The sequence below is a fragment of the Mesoplodon densirostris genome, chromosome 7 (genome assembly GCF_025265405.1).
Source record: "Mesoplodon densirostris isolate mMesDen1 chromosome 7, mMesDen1 primary haplotype, whole genome shotgun sequence".
Taxonomy (NCBI): domain Eukaryota; kingdom Metazoa; phylum Chordata; class Mammalia; order Artiodactyla; family Ziphiidae; genus Mesoplodon; species Mesoplodon densirostris.
Window position 1 is genome coordinate 50,006,732 of NC_082667.1, and position 19,007 is coordinate 50,025,738.

The window sequence follows — 19,007 nt, forward strand, 5'->3', positions numbered from 1 at the left end:
AAAAAAAAAAGTATATACTCAATCTATAAAAAAAAAAAAGAATACGCCTGCCAATATAGGGGACACGGGTTCAAGCCCTGGTCCGGGAAGATCCCACATCCTGCAGAGCAACTAAGGCCATGTGCCATAAGTACTGAGCCTGCGCTCTAGAGCCCGCGAGCCACAGCTACTGAGCCCACATGCCACAGCTACTGAAGCCCGTGTGCCTAGAGCCTTGCTCCGCAACACTAGAAGCCACTGCAGTGAGAAGCCGGCGCACCACAATGAAGAGTAGCCCCCGCTCGCCTCAACTAGAGAAAAGCCTGCGTGCAGCAACAAAGACCCAAGGCAGCCAAAAATTAATTAATTAATTTAAAAAATCTGCCTGCCAGTGCAGGGGACACGGGTTCAATCCCTTGTCCGGGAAACTCCCACATGCCGCAGAGCAACTAAGCCCATGCACCTCAACTACTGAGCCTGCGCTCTAGAGCCCACGAGCCGACGTGCCACAAATACTGAAGCCCACGCACCTAGAGTCTGTGCTCCACAACAAGAGAAGCCACAGCAGTGTGAAGTCCGCACACCACAACAAAGAGTAGCCCCTGCTCTCCACAACTGGAGAAAGTCTGAGTGCAGCAACAAAGACCCAAAAATGAAGACCCAATGCAGCCAAAAATAAATAAATAAATAAATTTTAAAAAAAGAAAAAATTCCTTTAAAAAATTACAAAAAATAAAATAAAATATATCATGAGCCTTCCCTAGGGCTGCTCTTTAATGTTTAACTTCTAAAGGAGGCACTCTTATTTTATACTGCATTCAGCATCTTATAACTATAACTCAGAATAAATGGTTACTGTTATCAATATGACTTATTATTAGATTAGGGTTATCCTTAATTCCTCTCTACCCCCTTTTATGAGTATAGTTCAGCTCGTAGAGCTGGTCTGGAAAAATCTCATAATGGATAACATCCCTTATGACTTCACCCTTTACAAAAATGTTTCTCTATTGATGATTCTATTTAATCGTCCCTATGAAATCGTAAAATGAAGAGTATGAAAATCATTGCCTTTTCCCTCCCTCTTTTTAGAAGTTGGTAAATAAATTTTATTTAAATAAATGCTCCTAGAGCATGCTAGACACTGTTCTAAGCCCTTTACAATTAACTTATTTAAACCTCATTACAACCCTATGGGGAAGGTAATATAATTAACCTCATTTTACAAACCAGGAGTTTGAAGCAGAGAGAGATTAATTTACTTGCCTATACTGCCCAGCTAATAAATGGTGTAACTGGGATTTTATTCCAGGCTATAATGCTCTTAACTCATATGTAATCCTGCCTCCCAACATTATAAAAATAAGAATTGACAAAATTCAATTCATCAAGCACTGCTTGAGCAGCTTCTGTGTGCCAGGTGCTATCATCCAGTCACTGCCTGGAGCCCAATATTTGTAGGACCAACATGTAACTTTGGCACAGCTACACTGTGATGAGGGCTATATTGTAAATAAAGGTGCTGTCTTAGTTCGGGCTGCTATTACAGAATACCATTCACTGGGTGACTTATACAACAGACATTTATTTTTTGCAGTTCTGGAGTCCAAAATCAAGGCAGTGGCTGATTGGGTTCTCAGAGAGGACCCTTTTCCTGGTTTGCAGATGGCCTTATTGCTGTTTCCTCATGTGGCAGAGAGAGAGAGATCTTTTCTCTCATATTTCTTCATTTTGGCCACTAATTTGATTCATGAGGACTCCACCCTCATAACCTAATTACCTCCCAATGCCTCACCACCAGAGACCACCACACTAGGGATTAGGGCTTCAACATATGAATTTTATGTGGAAACAAACATTTAGTCCATAGCAGGTATCAAGGGAAGTGAAAGGGCAGCAGAGGAATGAATTCCATCTGATTATAGAGTATATATTGTGCCAGTTGCTTTCAAATACAAGATTTTCTTTAATCTTTACAAAAGCTTCATAAGGAAGCTGAAGATCAGAGAAGTCAAGTAACTTGCCCAAGGATGCAGTCAGCCACTGGCTGAACCCAGTTCTCTCTGTAGCCAGACCAGATGGCTTTTCACTACCCCAAGGGTATACTGGAGGAAGCCCTTGACAATTAAGGAGTTCTTACTACATTTTAAATACTATACTAACCAATTTTTTGTACTATTTAATATTCACCATAGGGACTTCCCTGGTGGCGCAGTGGTTAAGAATCTGCCTGCCAATGCAGGGGACACGGGTTCGATCCCTGGTCCCAGGAAGATCCCACATGCCACGGAGCAACTAAGCCCGTGTGCCACAACTACTGGACCTGCGTGCCACAAATACTGAAGCCCGCGCACCTAGAGCCTGTGCTCTGCAACAAGAGAAGCCACCACAATGAGAAGTCTGCGCACCGCAACAAAGAGTAGCCCCCACTCGCCTCAACTAGAGAAAGCCCGCGCACAGCAACGAAGACCCAACACAGCCAAAAATAAATTAATTAAATATTTTTTTTTAAAAAAGAATCTTTAAAAATAAATTCACCATAATTTTTCAAGTCTGTGTTAATATCCTGATTTCACCAACATGAAACCTGAGATCCTAAGAGGTTGAGTGACCTGCCCTAAGTCATAGAGCTAATAAGTGGCAGATGCAGGATTCCAACCCAGATTTGTGTGACTTCAAAACCTGGGCTTTTAGCACAGAATCTCTCTTTTCTGAGATTACATAGTTTCTGAGGGGCCAAACTAGGATTTGTTCCACTGTCTCTTAATCCAAGTCTCTATTCATTACCCCACAGTGACTGTCACCTGGGCTCTCAGATGACAGCTTGCAGCTAGCATTGCATAAGGGTTTACTCACTTAGCTTCCCTGCAAGCCTGTGGCTGGTAACCTATATGGTATTTCAATTCTCCTTGCAACAGGGCCTTATGGAGCACAGGCAAAGGGATACCCAGCACCAAATGATGTTCCCACCATCCATTGCTCCAAGCCTGCCCTCATTGTGTGTTTGGCGGGAACCTGAAAACGCCAGATGGGAGATGGGTGAGAAGGCGGAGGAAGACAGTTGGGCTCATTAAAGCATGGCCATGTGGTATTCTCTGGAGACTCTAGGTGTCAGAATTGATTGCTCAAGTTTTGCCATCCAGTTTATGTTTTCAGTATTTTGGTCAGTGACCAAACCAGGGCGGAGAGGATTATTTCTGCTTAAATAATCTAATTAATTGCTTGCCTCTTGAGTGTGAGAGAAGTATGTCAGTCCTTTCATTGCAATTCAGTCTTTCTACACAGGTGACCCACCATTCCCTTAGGTAAAGATCTATGGGTCTTAACATCATGTATTTCTGCTAAAGGAGTCTCACTTAGTAAAATAACTGGATAAGGTGATGCTAAACTTTTACATAGATCTTACATAGAACTTTTACATCCTACCAAGTACAATAAAAAAGTCGTAAAATGGTCAACAACTTTTTAATCAGAAACACTGGTTGTTTGAGCAAGTCACTTCAACTCTCTGAGCCTTGGTTTTCACACCCAGGTCAAGAACCAGTAGCCTCCTTGATGATTCATTCATTCATTTACCAACAAAGATTAAGCATCTACTATATGCCCAGCTCCATCTTAAGCCCTGGATCACTGTACAGATTATAGATAATACAGGTAAAGTTTAGCATAACTTCTAATACTTCTGTGCTTACTCAAATGATATATGTTTTCCTTTCTTCAGAGTTTGAGCTTTTCATGCTCAAAACAACATAGCATTATGTAGGGCCCTATTTCTCCACCCTAACTGATCTTGGCAATAAACTATCCACATGTATCCCAAGAAGCACTAGGAGAGAGGACAGGGTTGAGGCAAGCGAAGAAAAAAGATAAGCCACATCCCCTGCTACCCATGAGAAGGGTTTGCAGAGATCCCCAAGAGGCAATCGACATGAGCCTCTGGGATAGAAAAACACAACTATTGTTAGGGATGCAGTGAATGTAAAGACTGCTAAGGAGAGAGATTGGTCCAATGTTTCTGATGTAACATTGCAAATAGACATCTAGCTAACCTGAATTTCAGTGTTAAAAACAAATTTATTCTGAGTTTTGAGGCGAGCCTGTCATAACAGGTATTATCCCAGTGACTCTTTGCTTGAGTTTGGTTATGGTTTATTTAAATCAGGACACTCAGGATTTGGGATGCAAGGAAGGGGGATGGTTGTCATTTGTGAGAAACTCAGCCCAGACGTCTAAGGAACTATATTGGTCTTAAAATTGTGGGTGACCATCTAAAATCTCATGTTTGTTGAAACCCATTGGATATGGGAGGAATGGAAGGTCCTTAAGTATTATTTCCCAAACAGAGTGGATGTGGCCAGACACTGAAGTTAGCTGTTAAAAGATGTGTGCTCAGGCCCTATTTCTTCCACTTTCTAATTTGGCAAGCTTCAAGTCTTAGCTTTCCCAGCCATAAAATGGGGTTGAGAATACCACACTTGCTTACGTCGGGGCCAAATGAGATGATGTAAATGTGAAGGAATTGTTCATTAATAATTATATGTTAAAACTTCAGCTACCACTTACATCATCATCATCATCATCATTCATGAAACTTCCAACCCAAGTAGAAGTCACAACTTTCTGACTTCCTTCTTTTTTTTTAATACATCTTTATTGGAGTATAATTGCTTTACAATATTGTGTTAGTTTCTGCTATACAACAAAGTGAATCAGCCATATGCATACATATATCCCCATATCCCCTCTCTCTTGAGCCTCCCTCCCACCCTCCCTATCCCACCTCTCTAGGTCGTCACAAAGCACCGAGCAGATCTCCCTGTGCTATGCAGCAGCTTCCCACTAGCTAGCTATTTCACATTTGGTAGTGTATGTATGTCAGTGCTACTCTCTCATTACATCCTAGCCTCGCCTTCCCCCGTTGTGTCCTCAAGTCTGTTCGCAACATCTGCATTTTTATTCCTGCCCTACTACTAGGTTCATCAGTACCAATTTTCTAGGTTCCATATATATGCATTACCATACGGTATTAATTTTTCTCTTTCTGACTTACTTCACTCTGTATGACAGCTCTAGGTCCTTCCACCTCACTACAAATAACACAATTTTGTTCCTTTTTATAGCTGAGTAATATTCCATTGTATATATATATATATACATATATATATATATATATATATATATATATATATATATATATATATATGCTACATCTTCTTTATCCATTCATCTGTCAGTGGACATTTAGGTTGTTTCCATATCCTGGCTATTGTAAATAGTGCTGCAGTGAACATTGTGGTACATATATCTTTTTGAATTAAGGTTTTCTCAGGGTATACACCCAGTAGTGGGATTGCTGGGTCATATGGTAGTTCTATTTTTAGTTTTCTAAGGAACTTCCATACTGTTCTCCATAGTGGCTGTATCAATTTACATTCCCACAACAGTGCAAGAGGGTTCCCTTTTCTCCACACCCTCTCCAGCATATATTGTTTGTAGATTTTTTGATGATGGCCATTCTAACTGGTGTGAAGTGATACCTCATTGTGGGTTTGATTTGCATTTCTCTAGTCATTAGTGATATTGAGCATCTTTTCATGTGTTTGTTGGCCATCTGTATGTCTTCTTTGGAGAAATGTCTATTTAGGTCTTCTGCCCATTTTTGGATTGGGTTGTTTATTCTTCTGATATTGAGCTGCATGAGCTGCTTGTATATTTTGGAGATTAATCCTTTGTCTGACTTCCTTCTTGAGTGAACCAAAATCTGTCATCTATACAGTAAAACTTAATTTTTTTTTTTACTTTTTCTATTGCTTGTTTGAAGATTAGTAATAAACCATAGCAAATATTAGGTGTGTTTGTGTGTGTGTCTATCTGTCTGTCTGTCCATCTGACTTAGTCTTTGCAACCCATTTGAGATTTAAGTGATGAACCACTAAAATGGCTTAATAGAAACATTTCTTAAGAAATATGAAAGGGATGAACTTAGAAACCAGTGCGGGGGGGAGTTAGAACACTCTAAGCAATTCTTAGAATAGAATATTGAGTTCAGCCTAATATTATTTATGTTTGGGGCCCATGTGAGTTCTATCACTTTATGCAGAATTTATTTGCATAGCCTAATCAAATAACCATATATTCTCTGCATATTACAGTCATTTTGGCATCATCCGATGTACTAGTGTTCCCATAATTAGGCTGGTTAATGCAAAGAAGCCAGGATAAAGTCAGGGCAGAGATGAATATGAATTAGCATTTACACTTGGATTAAAACTGAGAAAAGCTGAAGTAGCTTGTAGTAGGCATTTTCTCAGTGAGCATCCTTCCACTTGGCAGTTTACCTTATCTGAAGTCTTCCTTGATCTCCTCCCAACTGTTGTATGTTGGGTGCAAGTAGAAACTCTTAGTGGAGCATGTTGCTTTCATATCTGAGGTTCGATTTGAAGAATTTTCTTCATCTGTTTCCATTCAAATATTCTACTCTCACACTGAAATAAATATATTCTGAAACTCCATTTTGAAACTATAGAAACCCTGATCTTCAGTGCGTTTCAGCTGGAAACACAAAAGAACTTTAAGTTAAAGAGGAGTATGTTGTTCATTATTGATCTATGAATAGCTTAGATTTCATAAGCCATTAAGTTTCTGTAGATTCAGGGTTTTTTCCTCTCCTTTTTCTTTCCCCATTTTTGAAATTAGAGCTAGCCATATTTAAACCAAAAAAAGATGCTAAAACAATGCAATGAATATGATTTTAGTTCAACTGTTATTTATTGAGGACTTGCTATAATACACTGAGTGATATGTGGACTTGTCCTCAAGGAACATACAGCCTTGTATGCGCAACTCAAAAATAAACAAAACACAAGGAAACGAGATAACACCAATATAGACATACAAATAAATGTCGTGGAGCTTAGAGGAAAAAATGATCATGTCTAATTACAGAGGCTCAAAAAAGAATCAGAAGTATTTAACTTCTCTTACCTCTTTTCAGCCCCATCCTTCAAATAGGCACAAGTCCTGCCAACTTTATGTTATTAATATTTCTCCAACCCTTCCCTCTCCTCCACCTCATTATCACTGCTCATCATTTCTTGCCTGGATTATGGCAGTAGCTTCTAAATAGGCCTCCTGCTTCCCACTGTTCCTTCCCTCCTCCAATCTATCTTCCTCCTCCCCCAGAGTCATTTATTTAAAATGCTAATGTCTATCACTTCTCAGCTTTATAGCCTCTAATAAATCATGAGGATTCCCCAAAGGAAAACCCCATGTCCTCAGAGTAGACGGATACCCTTTATAAGGAGGTCTCACCACCTCTTCAGCCTCATGTCCCTGTGTTGTATATACCCTGTACCAGAATCTTCCTGCAATCTTTAGCTTGATTATATCCTCAGGTCATGGTACATGTTGTTCCTCCTGTCTGGGAGATTCTCCCTAAAGTTTTCCCACTGACAAGCTCTTTCTCACCATTTAAGTCTCACATAAATTGACACCTCCTCCAGGAAATCCTATCCTCGGGTCATGGTACATGTTGTTCCTCCTGTCTGGGAGATTCTCCCTAAAGTTTTCCCACTGACAAGCTCTTTCTCACCATTTAAGTCACATAAATTGACACCTCCTCCAGGAAGCCCACCCCATTGCTTTCCACCCCCTCTTTATCTTCCTCCAATGAGATAAATGTGCCTGTACTGCTTTCAGCAATCTTTTGTGCAGCAATGTCTGTCTTTTTGTCCCTCTGTCCCTGCCAAGAACACATGACTGTGTGTTCATTAAAGTGGTGCTTTTTAATTTTTTTTTCTTTGTTCCCCAGCACCTTACTTGATACAGGGTAGGCATTCAATAAGTGTTTGATGAATGAATGAAGGTGAAATAATGAAAACTGCAGAGATGGCAGCAGAATGACATTGGGGCAAAGGAAAAGTTCAAGATTATCTGTAACATGTTTGGTTTTGAGGTGAAGGTAAATAAATACCCCAGTATTCCTAAAGGGAATGGAACAAAAAGGAAACAGAAAGAGAGAAGGAGATATTAGGAGATGAGAGCTTACTTAGCTTCCTAGGTATTCTTCTCTGTGGACTGTGATTTCTTGAAATAGATTTTGATTGATTCAGGCATTTAAATAACAAATATTGGGGTTTTGTTGCTTCCAAATATGTGACTTTCAGTACATGTAACACAAAAATTGCAAGCAATGTGTTAGCAGCTTAGAGATATCATACCAAGACTTTTTATACTGAACAAAGAAGAGAAATATTTTAAAACACATTTTATTTGCGCTGTAGGATAAGAATAGGTGTTCTTCATTTGATAAGAAACTTAATCATAAATGCCTTGCCATGTAATAGACTCTTTATTTTCCATTTTCTTTAGGGTGGAAAGAAAGGAACGTGCCCGATTGAAGACAGTGAAGTTTAATGCAAAACCTGGAGTGATTGATTCAAAAGGGGTAGGTACAAAATAATCGAAACATTAAATTCTCTCGTTTGCCATGGATTTAACTATAATTGACATTTAAGCTGTTGGTAACAGATTATGGAGCTACTGGACAGTAGAGCACTGTTATAAATGTATTGCTATGCAGTGATGTAATTTCTAATGAAGTAGATTTATAGTAAATAAATTTTGGGGGTAAAGCTGCTAGTGGTCAGCAGAAATGATGTGTTATGAAGGTGATGCAATGACTATAGTGAGGAAGAAAAAAAATGGTTTCAATGTTATTTCTTTAATTTTTTTCTTTTAAATATTCTAGAAGGATAGATTCCATAAAAGATACCTGCTCATCATAAAATATGTCTAGTTCTTTACATATTATAAAGTCAGGATAGTCATGGAAATATACATATGGATCACCTAAGTGAATACATGGATTGTTGTGACAGACATAGAAAAGAAGAAAGTAAACAAATGAAATTTAGAGTTATGCAACCATCACCACAGTCAATTTTAGAACATTTCATTACCCCATAAAGAAATCTGTAGCTGTCACTTCCCTCTCCCTCAACCACAGCCCCTCTCCACCCAGCCCTAGGCAACTACTAATCTACTTTGTCTCTATATATTTGCCTATTCTGGGTAGTTCATATACATGGAATTGTACACTATGTGGTCTTTTGTGACTGCTTTTTTCACTTTACATAATGTTCTCAAAGTGCCTCTGTGTTGTAGCATAAATAAATACTTTTTTTCTTTTCATTGCCAAACAATATTCCATTGTATGGATATACCTCATTTAATTTATCCACTCATCAGGTGATGGACATTTGCATTGTTTCCACTTTGGGACTGTTATGGATAATGTTGCTATAAATATTTGTGCACAAATTTTTGTGTAGATATATACTCTTATTTCCATTGGGAATATACCTAGGAGTGGAATTTCTGGGTCATAATGATAGCTCTATATTTAACATTTTGGGGAACTGCCAGACTATTTTCCAAGGTGGCTATAACATTCTACATTCCCACCATCAGTGTATGAGGGTTCCAGTTTCTCTACATCCTCACCAACACTTGTTATTATATGTCTTTCTGCTTATAGTCATCCTGTTTGGTCTGAAGTGGTATCTCATTGTGGTTGTGATTTTTATTTCCCTAATGACCATTGGTATTGAACATCTTTTCATGTGCTTATTGACCATTTGTATATCTTCCTTGGAGAAATGTCTATTCAGATCCTTTGCCCATTTTTAAAATCGGGTTCCTTTGTTGTTGTTGAGTTGTAGAAGTTCTTTGTATATTCCAGATATTAATCTCTTATCAAATATATGCTTTCCAAATATTTTCTCCCATTCTATGAGTTGTCTCTCTTGATAGTGTCATTTGATTCACAAAAGTTTTTTATTTTGACAAAGACCAATTTATCTTATTTTTTCTTTTGTTACTTGTGTTTTTGGTATTATATCTAAAAAACCAAGGCCATGAAGATTTATGCCCATACTTTCTTCTAAGAATTTTGTAGTTTTAGCTCTTACATTTAGGTGGTTGATCCATCTTGAATTAGTTTTTGTATACGATATGAAGTAGGGTTGCAATTTCATTCTTTTGCACATGAATTGTTTTCTGTTTTATTTTTGGATTGTTCACTGCAAGTGTATAGAAATACAGTTATTGTGTATATCAATCTTATATCCTGCTACCTTGCTGAATCCATTTATTAATTGTAGTAGGTTTTTGGTGGATTCCTCAGGATTTTCTATCTACAAGATCATGTCATATGTAAAAAGAGAGAGTTTTACTTCTTTCTTTCCAATATGGATGACTTTTATTTCTTTATCATAACTGATTGCCTTGTCTAGAACTTCCAGTGTTGGATGGAAGTCGCAAAAACAGTCATCCTTGTCTTGTTCCTGACCTTAAGGGGAAAGCATTTAATCTTTCCTATTAAGTATGATGTTAGCTGTGGGTTGTAAAGCTTTTTAAATTTAGTATTTTTAAGTGATAGTACTAGTATCTTATTGCTATATCATAAAATACCTTTCCCCACCTTCTGCCTTCCTATTCTCTTTCTCTTCATCTCCTTTCCTTTACTTTTCTGTTCTAATAATTTTGGCTGTGAACATCACACAGAACCACAAGTTTAGGTCAATAGATGTCACCATGAAAAATGAGAAGAAAAGCTCAGAAGTTTTGAGCCCTAAACCACAACACTGCCCTTTGTATTTTTAAGTAGAAGTGTCACTGGGCAGCCCAGTCATTGACACAATAATTTACTTTCCCCTAAAGCGTTCAGGTGAAATGGGAATTTATTTAAACATGGTGTCACTCTTAAAAAAAGAAAAAGTGAGGCCATATGTCATCATGCATGGAGTCCTTTCAAACAAATACTGCTTCTATACAAAGGGGTAGGATTTTTCATTGATTCTTGGTGAGAATTTAAGAATAGATTTCCTGTTTGTTTCATATATATAGTTGGATATACATGAGAGAATTTTTTTTGAATACCTACCATGTGCCAGACTCAGGATTAGAACTTGTGAAAGATACAAAGTGTAACATAGGCCCTTCTGCTCAAGAGCTCCTAACATCAGTTAGAACCCAGATGTCTTTTTGGTAAGGCCAAACTTTGTGTTGTGTTTTTTTAAATCATATTGCTAAATACAGTTAGGTATGAGCCAATGAATAGAATATAAATTCTAGGACTTGAATGCCTGTTGAAGGAGAGGCAGTGATCATGTGAAAAGGGAACCCCTGGACTGAAAGTCATGAGAGTCAGGTAGCCTGGGTTCTGGTTTCAGTTCATTACTAAGTCACCACTGCTCTTTGGACATCATTAGCAATATAGCAGCTTTGAACTATATCAGGGATGTCAAACAAGTTTCATCTCCTATGGAAACCGATGAATTGATGGTTTCTAACTAGAATATTGTGTTGAAAATGACTCTGAGGCCATATGTGACCTCAGGAGGAAAAGTGTTATGATTGATTAGTCATGACTAGCACAACATTGGGAATTGTTCTCTATTTGAGGTCCCCGGATTCAATGATTTTTTAAGGTGCCTTCCAGCAATAATTCTCCATGAGCCTGTGAATTAAGAAATAATAAACCAAAGTTTTCTAAGTCCCCATGAGAACAATACATCAATGAGAAGACTTTTTCCCTGAAGTAGAAAGCAAAGGACAGTTAAGAGAAAGTGCACTGAAGAAAGGACAGACCAACTCTGTGGAGAGTTGGGAAAGTCAGGAGATGCCACTCACTCTGAGCCTTGGACAAGGACTACAGAAATAAGTCATTGTTACAAAGGCCTCAGTCTCTGGGACCCTGGCATAAACTCAGCATAATCTGAAGAGGAAAACTTTTTATAATGAGAAAGAGAATGGGATATTTTAAGTAACTTTATCATAAGATGGCATTCACAGAGCATTGTGAGATGTGGGGGATTCAGAGTGAAAGCCATGGTTACTGCCCTGGAGGATCTTAGAATCAATTAGTATGTATAAAGCAGGCTGTGACAAGAGTCTTATTAGTAGTGTGTACAAGAGCTATGGGGATTCAAATGAATGGATGTGGGAATGACCAGAGAGCACTTCATAGAAGGACTTGGGCTTTAATTGGCCTATCAGTGCTTGAATTACTTTTCCAGAACTAGTCATTAATTTTTAAAAATTGAGTGCTGCACAATACCAGGTACCGTGCTAGGTGCCTTGTAGGGCAGCAAAGTGATTAAAAAGGTAAAAAGACTTTTTATACTTCTATAACAAGTATACTTTTTATACTTTAATACCACGGAGCTCACAAAGAGAAATATAAGCAGGCAAACAATGGTGATACAATATCACTGATGATCCCCATAAATTTAGGGAATTAGTCTCTATTTTAAATATCAGGAGATTGCACCTCAGGAAAATTAACTGATTTACCTAAGATTACACAGCTAGTATGTACAAAAGTCAGTTTTAAATTCAAATCATTTTGACAGTAGAACATTTGCCCTTTTCATTCCTTCACACTATCCCTTATTCTGTTGGAGGTCAGAAGAAGAAGAGAGTTACTAATTATGCCTTGGATAAGAGAGAAGACTTCAAAGAGAAGGTGATACTTGAATGAGATCTTGAAGTTTGAGTAAGAGTTTGCCACACATAAGAAACAGCATGTACATGAAGGTGGAAACTGTAGGCATATTGGAGTAAGGCCAAGCAGATCAGGGACACCAGATGGAAGTTGTGGATGGTGTGCTGGGAGTTGTAGCTAATGGGGCTGACTGGGAAGATCTGGAAGATTGGGAAGCTTGTATGGAAAGCCTGACTATGAGCTTTGATGCTTCCTGGGTTTGGAGAGTATCTATGAGGAAATCTGAGGCTCTCCATTACAAAGTGCCCATTTGCTACAAATGAAATGCCCAGGCTTTCTGTCCACCTCATGTGCCTTCACAAAGTCTGTGTCTACACATGCAAAGACAAGTGGACAATTGTGTCCGTAACCCAGATAATTCCAGCCTACCCAAACCCAAGTGGCCATCTGTTTGGATGGATCTCCTTGAGAACTGTCTCAGTGCCCCAGATCTCAATGCACCCAAGCTTTCCTGTGAACGTCAGCTAAATTTCTAATGAATCTCCACTCAAACTAGCTTCTGGTGAAAACTTAATCACCACCTTAATTTCTTTCATTGTTCTTCTACCTTTTTTATCAATTTTCTAATTAGCCATTCTATTTTATTTATTGAGACATTTAAGAAATTGTATAATCTTCAGAATCAACCTGTTTTCCACTGAAAAATCAGTGGTATTTAGTGATTTATGCTAAATTTTGTTTTATTTTTATTTAAGAGTCCCTATAATTTAAGGAAGGGAAATATATGTCTGAAAGAGTATGAGAGAACTATTAATATTCTTACTAAATGTCAGCAATGTGCAATGTATAAGGGTTCCCTTTGCGTTGTAAATCCTTTCTAAAGTAAGGTAGGCTATAGATAACTAGTCCTATTTAGCCACAGGCTGGTACAAAACAGAAGTGATAGGTATTACTCAAAGTAGTAGGAGTATGCCTTGTAGAAACCTAGACGGCTTACACACTTCTCTTAATCACCACAACAAAACTTGAAGGGAAATCATTATTCCCTCTTTATAGATTTAAAGAAACTGAGGCTTGGAGAGGTGAAGAAATCTGAACCCAGGTCTGATTGATTCCAAAACCCATAATCTGTTTACTATAGCATGGCCTCTCCCTTGTTAAAACCATGTCGCATTTGTGCATTTTAAGAAAAATGAAGAAATAAATTGAATTGGGTTTAGCTTTGTCAAAAACTAACTTCGGCTTAAACTTAAATCCTAAAAGGGGGAAGCTGGTTTCCTCGATGATGTGCATCTTTCTGTATTGAGAACATTTCTGAAGGGAGCTTGGGGGGCCGCACACTTTCTCTGTTGTGGTATGCCAGAGTAAAATGAAGTCTTCGAAAACATGTTTCTGTCATTTAACAAACTTTTATTAGGTGCCAGTACAAGGCAGCTTGCTGCGCAATGTGGACCAAGATGACTAAGTCATGGTCACTGCCCTGAAGGAGCAGGGATACTAGGGGAGAAAATGAGTCTCCACAGGGAGGAAGCGATTCATACTAAATAAGAGGGACAGGAAGCTTGCTCTGAAGTTCAGGCTCCCCTGAACGTGATTCTAGCTTGGAAACTGGGGGGATTTGAATTGGGGAGCCTTGAAAGATTAGTAAAGCTTGCAAGGAATGGGCAGTGGTGTAGGAATAAGACACAGGACACATAGGAAATAAAACACCGTTTGCTTTCACTTCAAGCAACAGTTGATGAAGAATGGAAACTCAGAACTGGAAAAGTAAGACTCAAGTCAGTTCTGGTGCTTTAAATTTTCCAAGAAACTTGTACTTAATCCTGTAGACAGTGAAGAATTTTAACAGTTGTGAGCAAACCCAACCTAGTGATTTCCTCTGGGCTCCACCCTTAATGTATCTGGATTGCTGCCCAAATGTCACTCCCAGGCAGAGCTCCAAACTTACTCATCTTTGTGCCCCTAGCACTTAGCACAGTGTCTACCGGACACATTGGCTACTCAGTCCACCCTTTTTAGAGGAAAGGTAAGTGAATGATCAAAAGTAGGTTTCCAGGGCTTCCCTGGTGGCACAGTGGTTGAGAGTCCGCCTGCCTATGCAGGGGACACGGGTTCGTGCCCCGGTCCGGGAAGATCCCACATGCCGCGGAGCGGCTGGGCCCGTGAGCCGTGGCCGCTGAGCCTGCGCGTCCGGAGCCTGTGCTCCGCAACGGGAGAGGCCACAACAGTGAGAGGCCCGCGTACCGCAAAAAAAAAAAAAAAAAAAAAAAAAAAAGTAGGTTTCCAAGAGATCAGTCTGGCGACCATGGGAAAGACAGATTGGAGGGGAGAGAGTGACACTGGGAGGTGTTGGGATAGCTAAAGCAGTATTGTGGGTACAAGATTCTGAAAATCTGAATTTCAAACAGTGGCAACGGAAAGGAAAATAGGAAACTGTTGCTAAAGAGATCAGAGAAGACCATCATCCTTGGACATCTGACCTCATATTCTGTTTCCTTTTCTAAAGCCTTGAGCTCCCTTTCAGAGGGCATGTTGACTGGGAGGAGGGGACATGGGGCAGATGGAGGTATTGGTGATAGGATCATGGCAGTCTCCTTGGATTGAACTGGAGCTAGCATTAAGAAACCTCAGTTCTGTTTCATATACTCTTGGAAATTCCCTTATGGTCATTGGATCCTGCTATGTCATTTACAGATGAAGAAACTGAGAATCATTTTTCTGGAACACACAGAGTTAGTAGCAGAGCCTGCCATTGAATCATTTATCAAAAAAGTGACTTGACAGTCAGTGTTTTGTTAGCAAGATAGGAATTATGTTTGCTTCACCAGGGTGAGTTATGAGGATTGCTTTTGTAACAGCTTCAAAGTGACATTTTGAGTTGCAAAGGAAAGGTCATTACTGCCCTCAAAAAAAGGGAAACCTTCTTAATAGAGCTAGTTTTTGGGTGGCCAGAGCCCAGTGAAGAGCTCAGATGTACAGAGTGACCTAGAGATTCAGGCAGGATGGGGTGAAAGGAGAGCCATACTGCCTCAGTCCACAGTCACCAGGAAGGCAACATTTCTGCTCAAAGTTCATAAACTCAGGAAAGGCTACCCCTCAGGTTCTTTATTATCACTTCCCTCTTCCAGGCCCTCTACCAGTTTCCCAATTGTTCTTCCTGGCTCTAGCCTTTCTCCTCTGATTCTTTCCCCATAGTGCATGCAGGGTGATTTTAACCAGTCTAACATCTTTACATAAAGAACCGAGACAGGGTTGTGTCCGGGGAATTTTGCAGTGTCACCAGCGCAGCATGGGAAGAGCTGCTAACTCACTATATTTTCTTTTGAAAGTGATGATCACATTTTTCCAAACCTTGAGCTCCCACGTCCACTGAGAGCCATGTGAGCAGCACACAGATAATTCTCTGGTTAAAAAATGCTAGTGGCTTCTCTGCAGATGGTTCTCAAAGGGGCCTACAGTTGAGTTTCCTTCTCTGATACATGTAAGGAGGGTCCCTAGCTCAACCTTGAAAGCCAGCTGAACTCAATGAACATTTTTTACTGAATAAATACATGTGATTTTACTTACTCCTCATAGGGTATTTGTCAAGTTACTAATGAGGGAACTGCTAGTCTGTGGAATGGAATGGAGAATAAATCATATTCCTGGTGTGTTTCCATGCATATTTATTCTTTGGGTCACCTCCCTCGTAGGTCCAAAAATTACCATTGTTGAAACAACCAAGTTAATCTGCAACCTTATATACTAAATTTAGTATAATTAATAACTGACAAAATCTGTCCACTACACACGTACACATTCATTTTTACAATATGTTTTAGTTTGTTCAGTTCTTCCACCTTAATAATATTGTTAAAGCACTTTTTTGTTGTTGTTTTGTACATTTTGACTCGAGTGTGTTTGATCAACCTCATCCCCCGGAGGAAAAAAGTACAAAAGTTGTAAATTTTTTAAAATACCTTTGAAATTCAGTGTTATCTTCGTTGCCTAATTAGGCTAAAGCTTTCACTTCATGAATGTTAGAAAGAATATGGTAAATTGAAACGTAATAGATTCACTTGCTCATAGTGTTTCCTCCCCTCTAATATTTTCAGTTTTTTTAAGACATTTGTTGAAGCCATACTATGTGCCACATACCAATTTAAGCAATGGGAAGTACACCATGAATAAGACAGGGTTCCGGCCTGTAGGAATCATAAAATGTTCTGTGGAGATAAACATATCAGCAAATGACAAATAGAATCCGCTAAGTGCTGAGTGGGAAGTGAGGCCAAAATACTATTTGAACTCAGACCTGGAATACTTAAGCCTCTCTTGGAGTTCATAGGCAAGTTCCTAGAAGATATAATGTCCCAAATGAGCCTTGAAGGATCAGTAGTATCTAGTGTGAAAGGCTGGAAAGACCTCTGTATTTTGTAGGTAGAGGGGAGGGCATGTAAAGACAGGAAGCAGCCCAGTGTGTTCAGGGAAGCCAAAGAAGCCTCGTGTTACTTAAATACAAGAGCTTAAGTACAAAGCTGCAAGTGTCAGCCAAGAAGGCAGAGGGGAAATCAGGACCCAGATCTCGAGGGCAGTGGGGAAGCTTTGGAGGATTTTAGCAGGATTAGATTAGAACTTTAGCAGATCGCTCTCCTGCTATGTGGAATAAATTTCCAAAAGGAGGCAACCCTAGACAGCTGGAGTCCATTTTAACAATGCAGGTGAGACATGGAGTTAGCCTAACCTAGGACGACAGAGTAGCGACAGAGAGGAAAGAAGAGACCAGAAAATATTTAGGAGGAAAATAAAATGTGTAGCCTGAGGCACCTATATCAGCATCAGCTGAGGCTCTTTATTAAAAATGGAGATGCCCAGGCTCAAACCCAGCCCTGTGGAATCAGAATCTCTGGGGATGGAGATAGGAAAGTTGCATTTTAATAAGCTCCCAGGAAAATGCTATAGGCTTGCTAAAATTCGAGATACACAGGTGTAGCAGAAAAGTTTGATATCACACAGAATGACCAGTTTCTATCAGAATTATCATAATATATCTAAGCCTTAATCACCTGATATGTAAAAATGGAAATCATATTAAAAGAGATAATATATGTAAAGTACCTAGAAATATTAGTCCCCTACCGCCCCCCCCACACACACACACTGTGCTATGGGCGGAGAGGGAGGGAGAGTTGGCGCTACAGCCTTGCCCTACACCTACTGGCACAGGGGTGTTCCTGACTATGTGCTTGCTGACTTTATGATTAGGCAGGAAGGTAGAGGTGGCAGCAGACTAATCTCAGTCTTCCACTCCTGTCCCTGCTGTTGGCTGCAATCAGGATTGTTTCTGAGTTTTCTACCATGTTGTGTAATTACCTGTGGAAAATTCCAGAACAGACTTGATCAGTGCTTACTACATTGGAGAACTGCTGCCTTCTCTTCAGTATGCCAGTTACTCTGAACATCCATAGACTGCCTTTTGTTCTACAGGTTATTTTTTTATAGGCATTGCTCATTTGTGTCTTACGAAAATTCTTAATATGCCCATTTTATGGATGAGAAAACTGAAGCTTAGAAAGGATGAATAACTTACCCAAGTTGACAGAGCTAGTAAGTGGCAGAGCTGGGCCCTGCATGATGACATATTGTGTGAGCAGAGTAGAATAATTGATTCTTTAAGGCATTTTATGTATGAACTCATTCTAGATGTTATTAGCATAGCTAATTCTATCTATTTAATTAGTGATGCTAAGGCTAAAGTAATATAAATAGGAGATGTATAATTTGTGGTTATATAAATAACAAGTATAGTTTCATCAGATGAGAACACTGACTTTTTGTTCAATTTTCTTCCCGCTATTAGTTCAGGGTGTTAAGTATTATGCAGAAAATTTGGCTCAAACCCATTTCTACTTTGCGAGTTATTCATGAATCAATTCTGACTCACTACAGGGCTTCCTTTAACCTGACTCTTTAAGGTAAAAGACCCAGAGTCACACCTCAGAGCTTGCATGTTTCACTTTGCAAAAGTTTTTTTTTTAAATTTATTTATTTGGCTGCATTGGGTCTTCATTGCTGCACGTGGGCTCTCTCTAGTTACGGCGAGTGGGGGCTACTCTGTTGCGGTGCACGGGCTTCTTATTGCAGTGGCTCCTCTTGTTACGGAGCACGGGCTCTAGGCACGTGGGCTTCAGTAGTTGTGGCACACGGGCTCAGTAGTTGTGTCTCGCGGGCTCTTGAGTGCAGGCTCAGTAGTTGTGGTGGAGGCTTAGTTGCTCCGTGGCATGTGGGATCTTCCTGGACCAGGGTTCGAACCCATGTCCCCTGCTTTGGCAGGCGGATTCTTAACTACTGCACCACCAGGGAAGTCCCTGCAAAAGTTTTTAACTCCTTAAAAGCTCAAACATCAGTACTGAAAGATAAAGATGCAGAAGCTACTGTCCAGTCATCTTACTTCCTCACTATAATAATTATAGCCAGAGTCTCAACAAGCAAAAACAGTATATCTGGCCTCTTTTCAACTGTACACTGTGTTTATATGTAG

The 19,007-nt window shown here is 39.5% G+C and overlaps 1 protein-coding gene across 12 annotated transcripts in view; it reads left to right on the forward strand.

Annotated features, from left to right (window-relative positions):
- The window catches only part of DLG2 (discs large MAGUK scaffold protein 2), a 1,239,088-nt gene that overhangs the window by 1,169,115 nt on the left and 50,966 nt on the right, over nt 1-19,007 (forward strand). For all 12 annotated transcript variants that reach the window (XM_060105473.1, XM_060105479.1, XM_060105470.1 and 9 more), the window contains one exon: nt 8,350-8,425. In XM_060105473.1, coding sequence (XP_059961456.1) covers nt 8,350-8,425 — 76 coding nt within the window. The remainder of the gene's footprint in view (nt 1-8,349; nt 8,426-19,007) is intronic.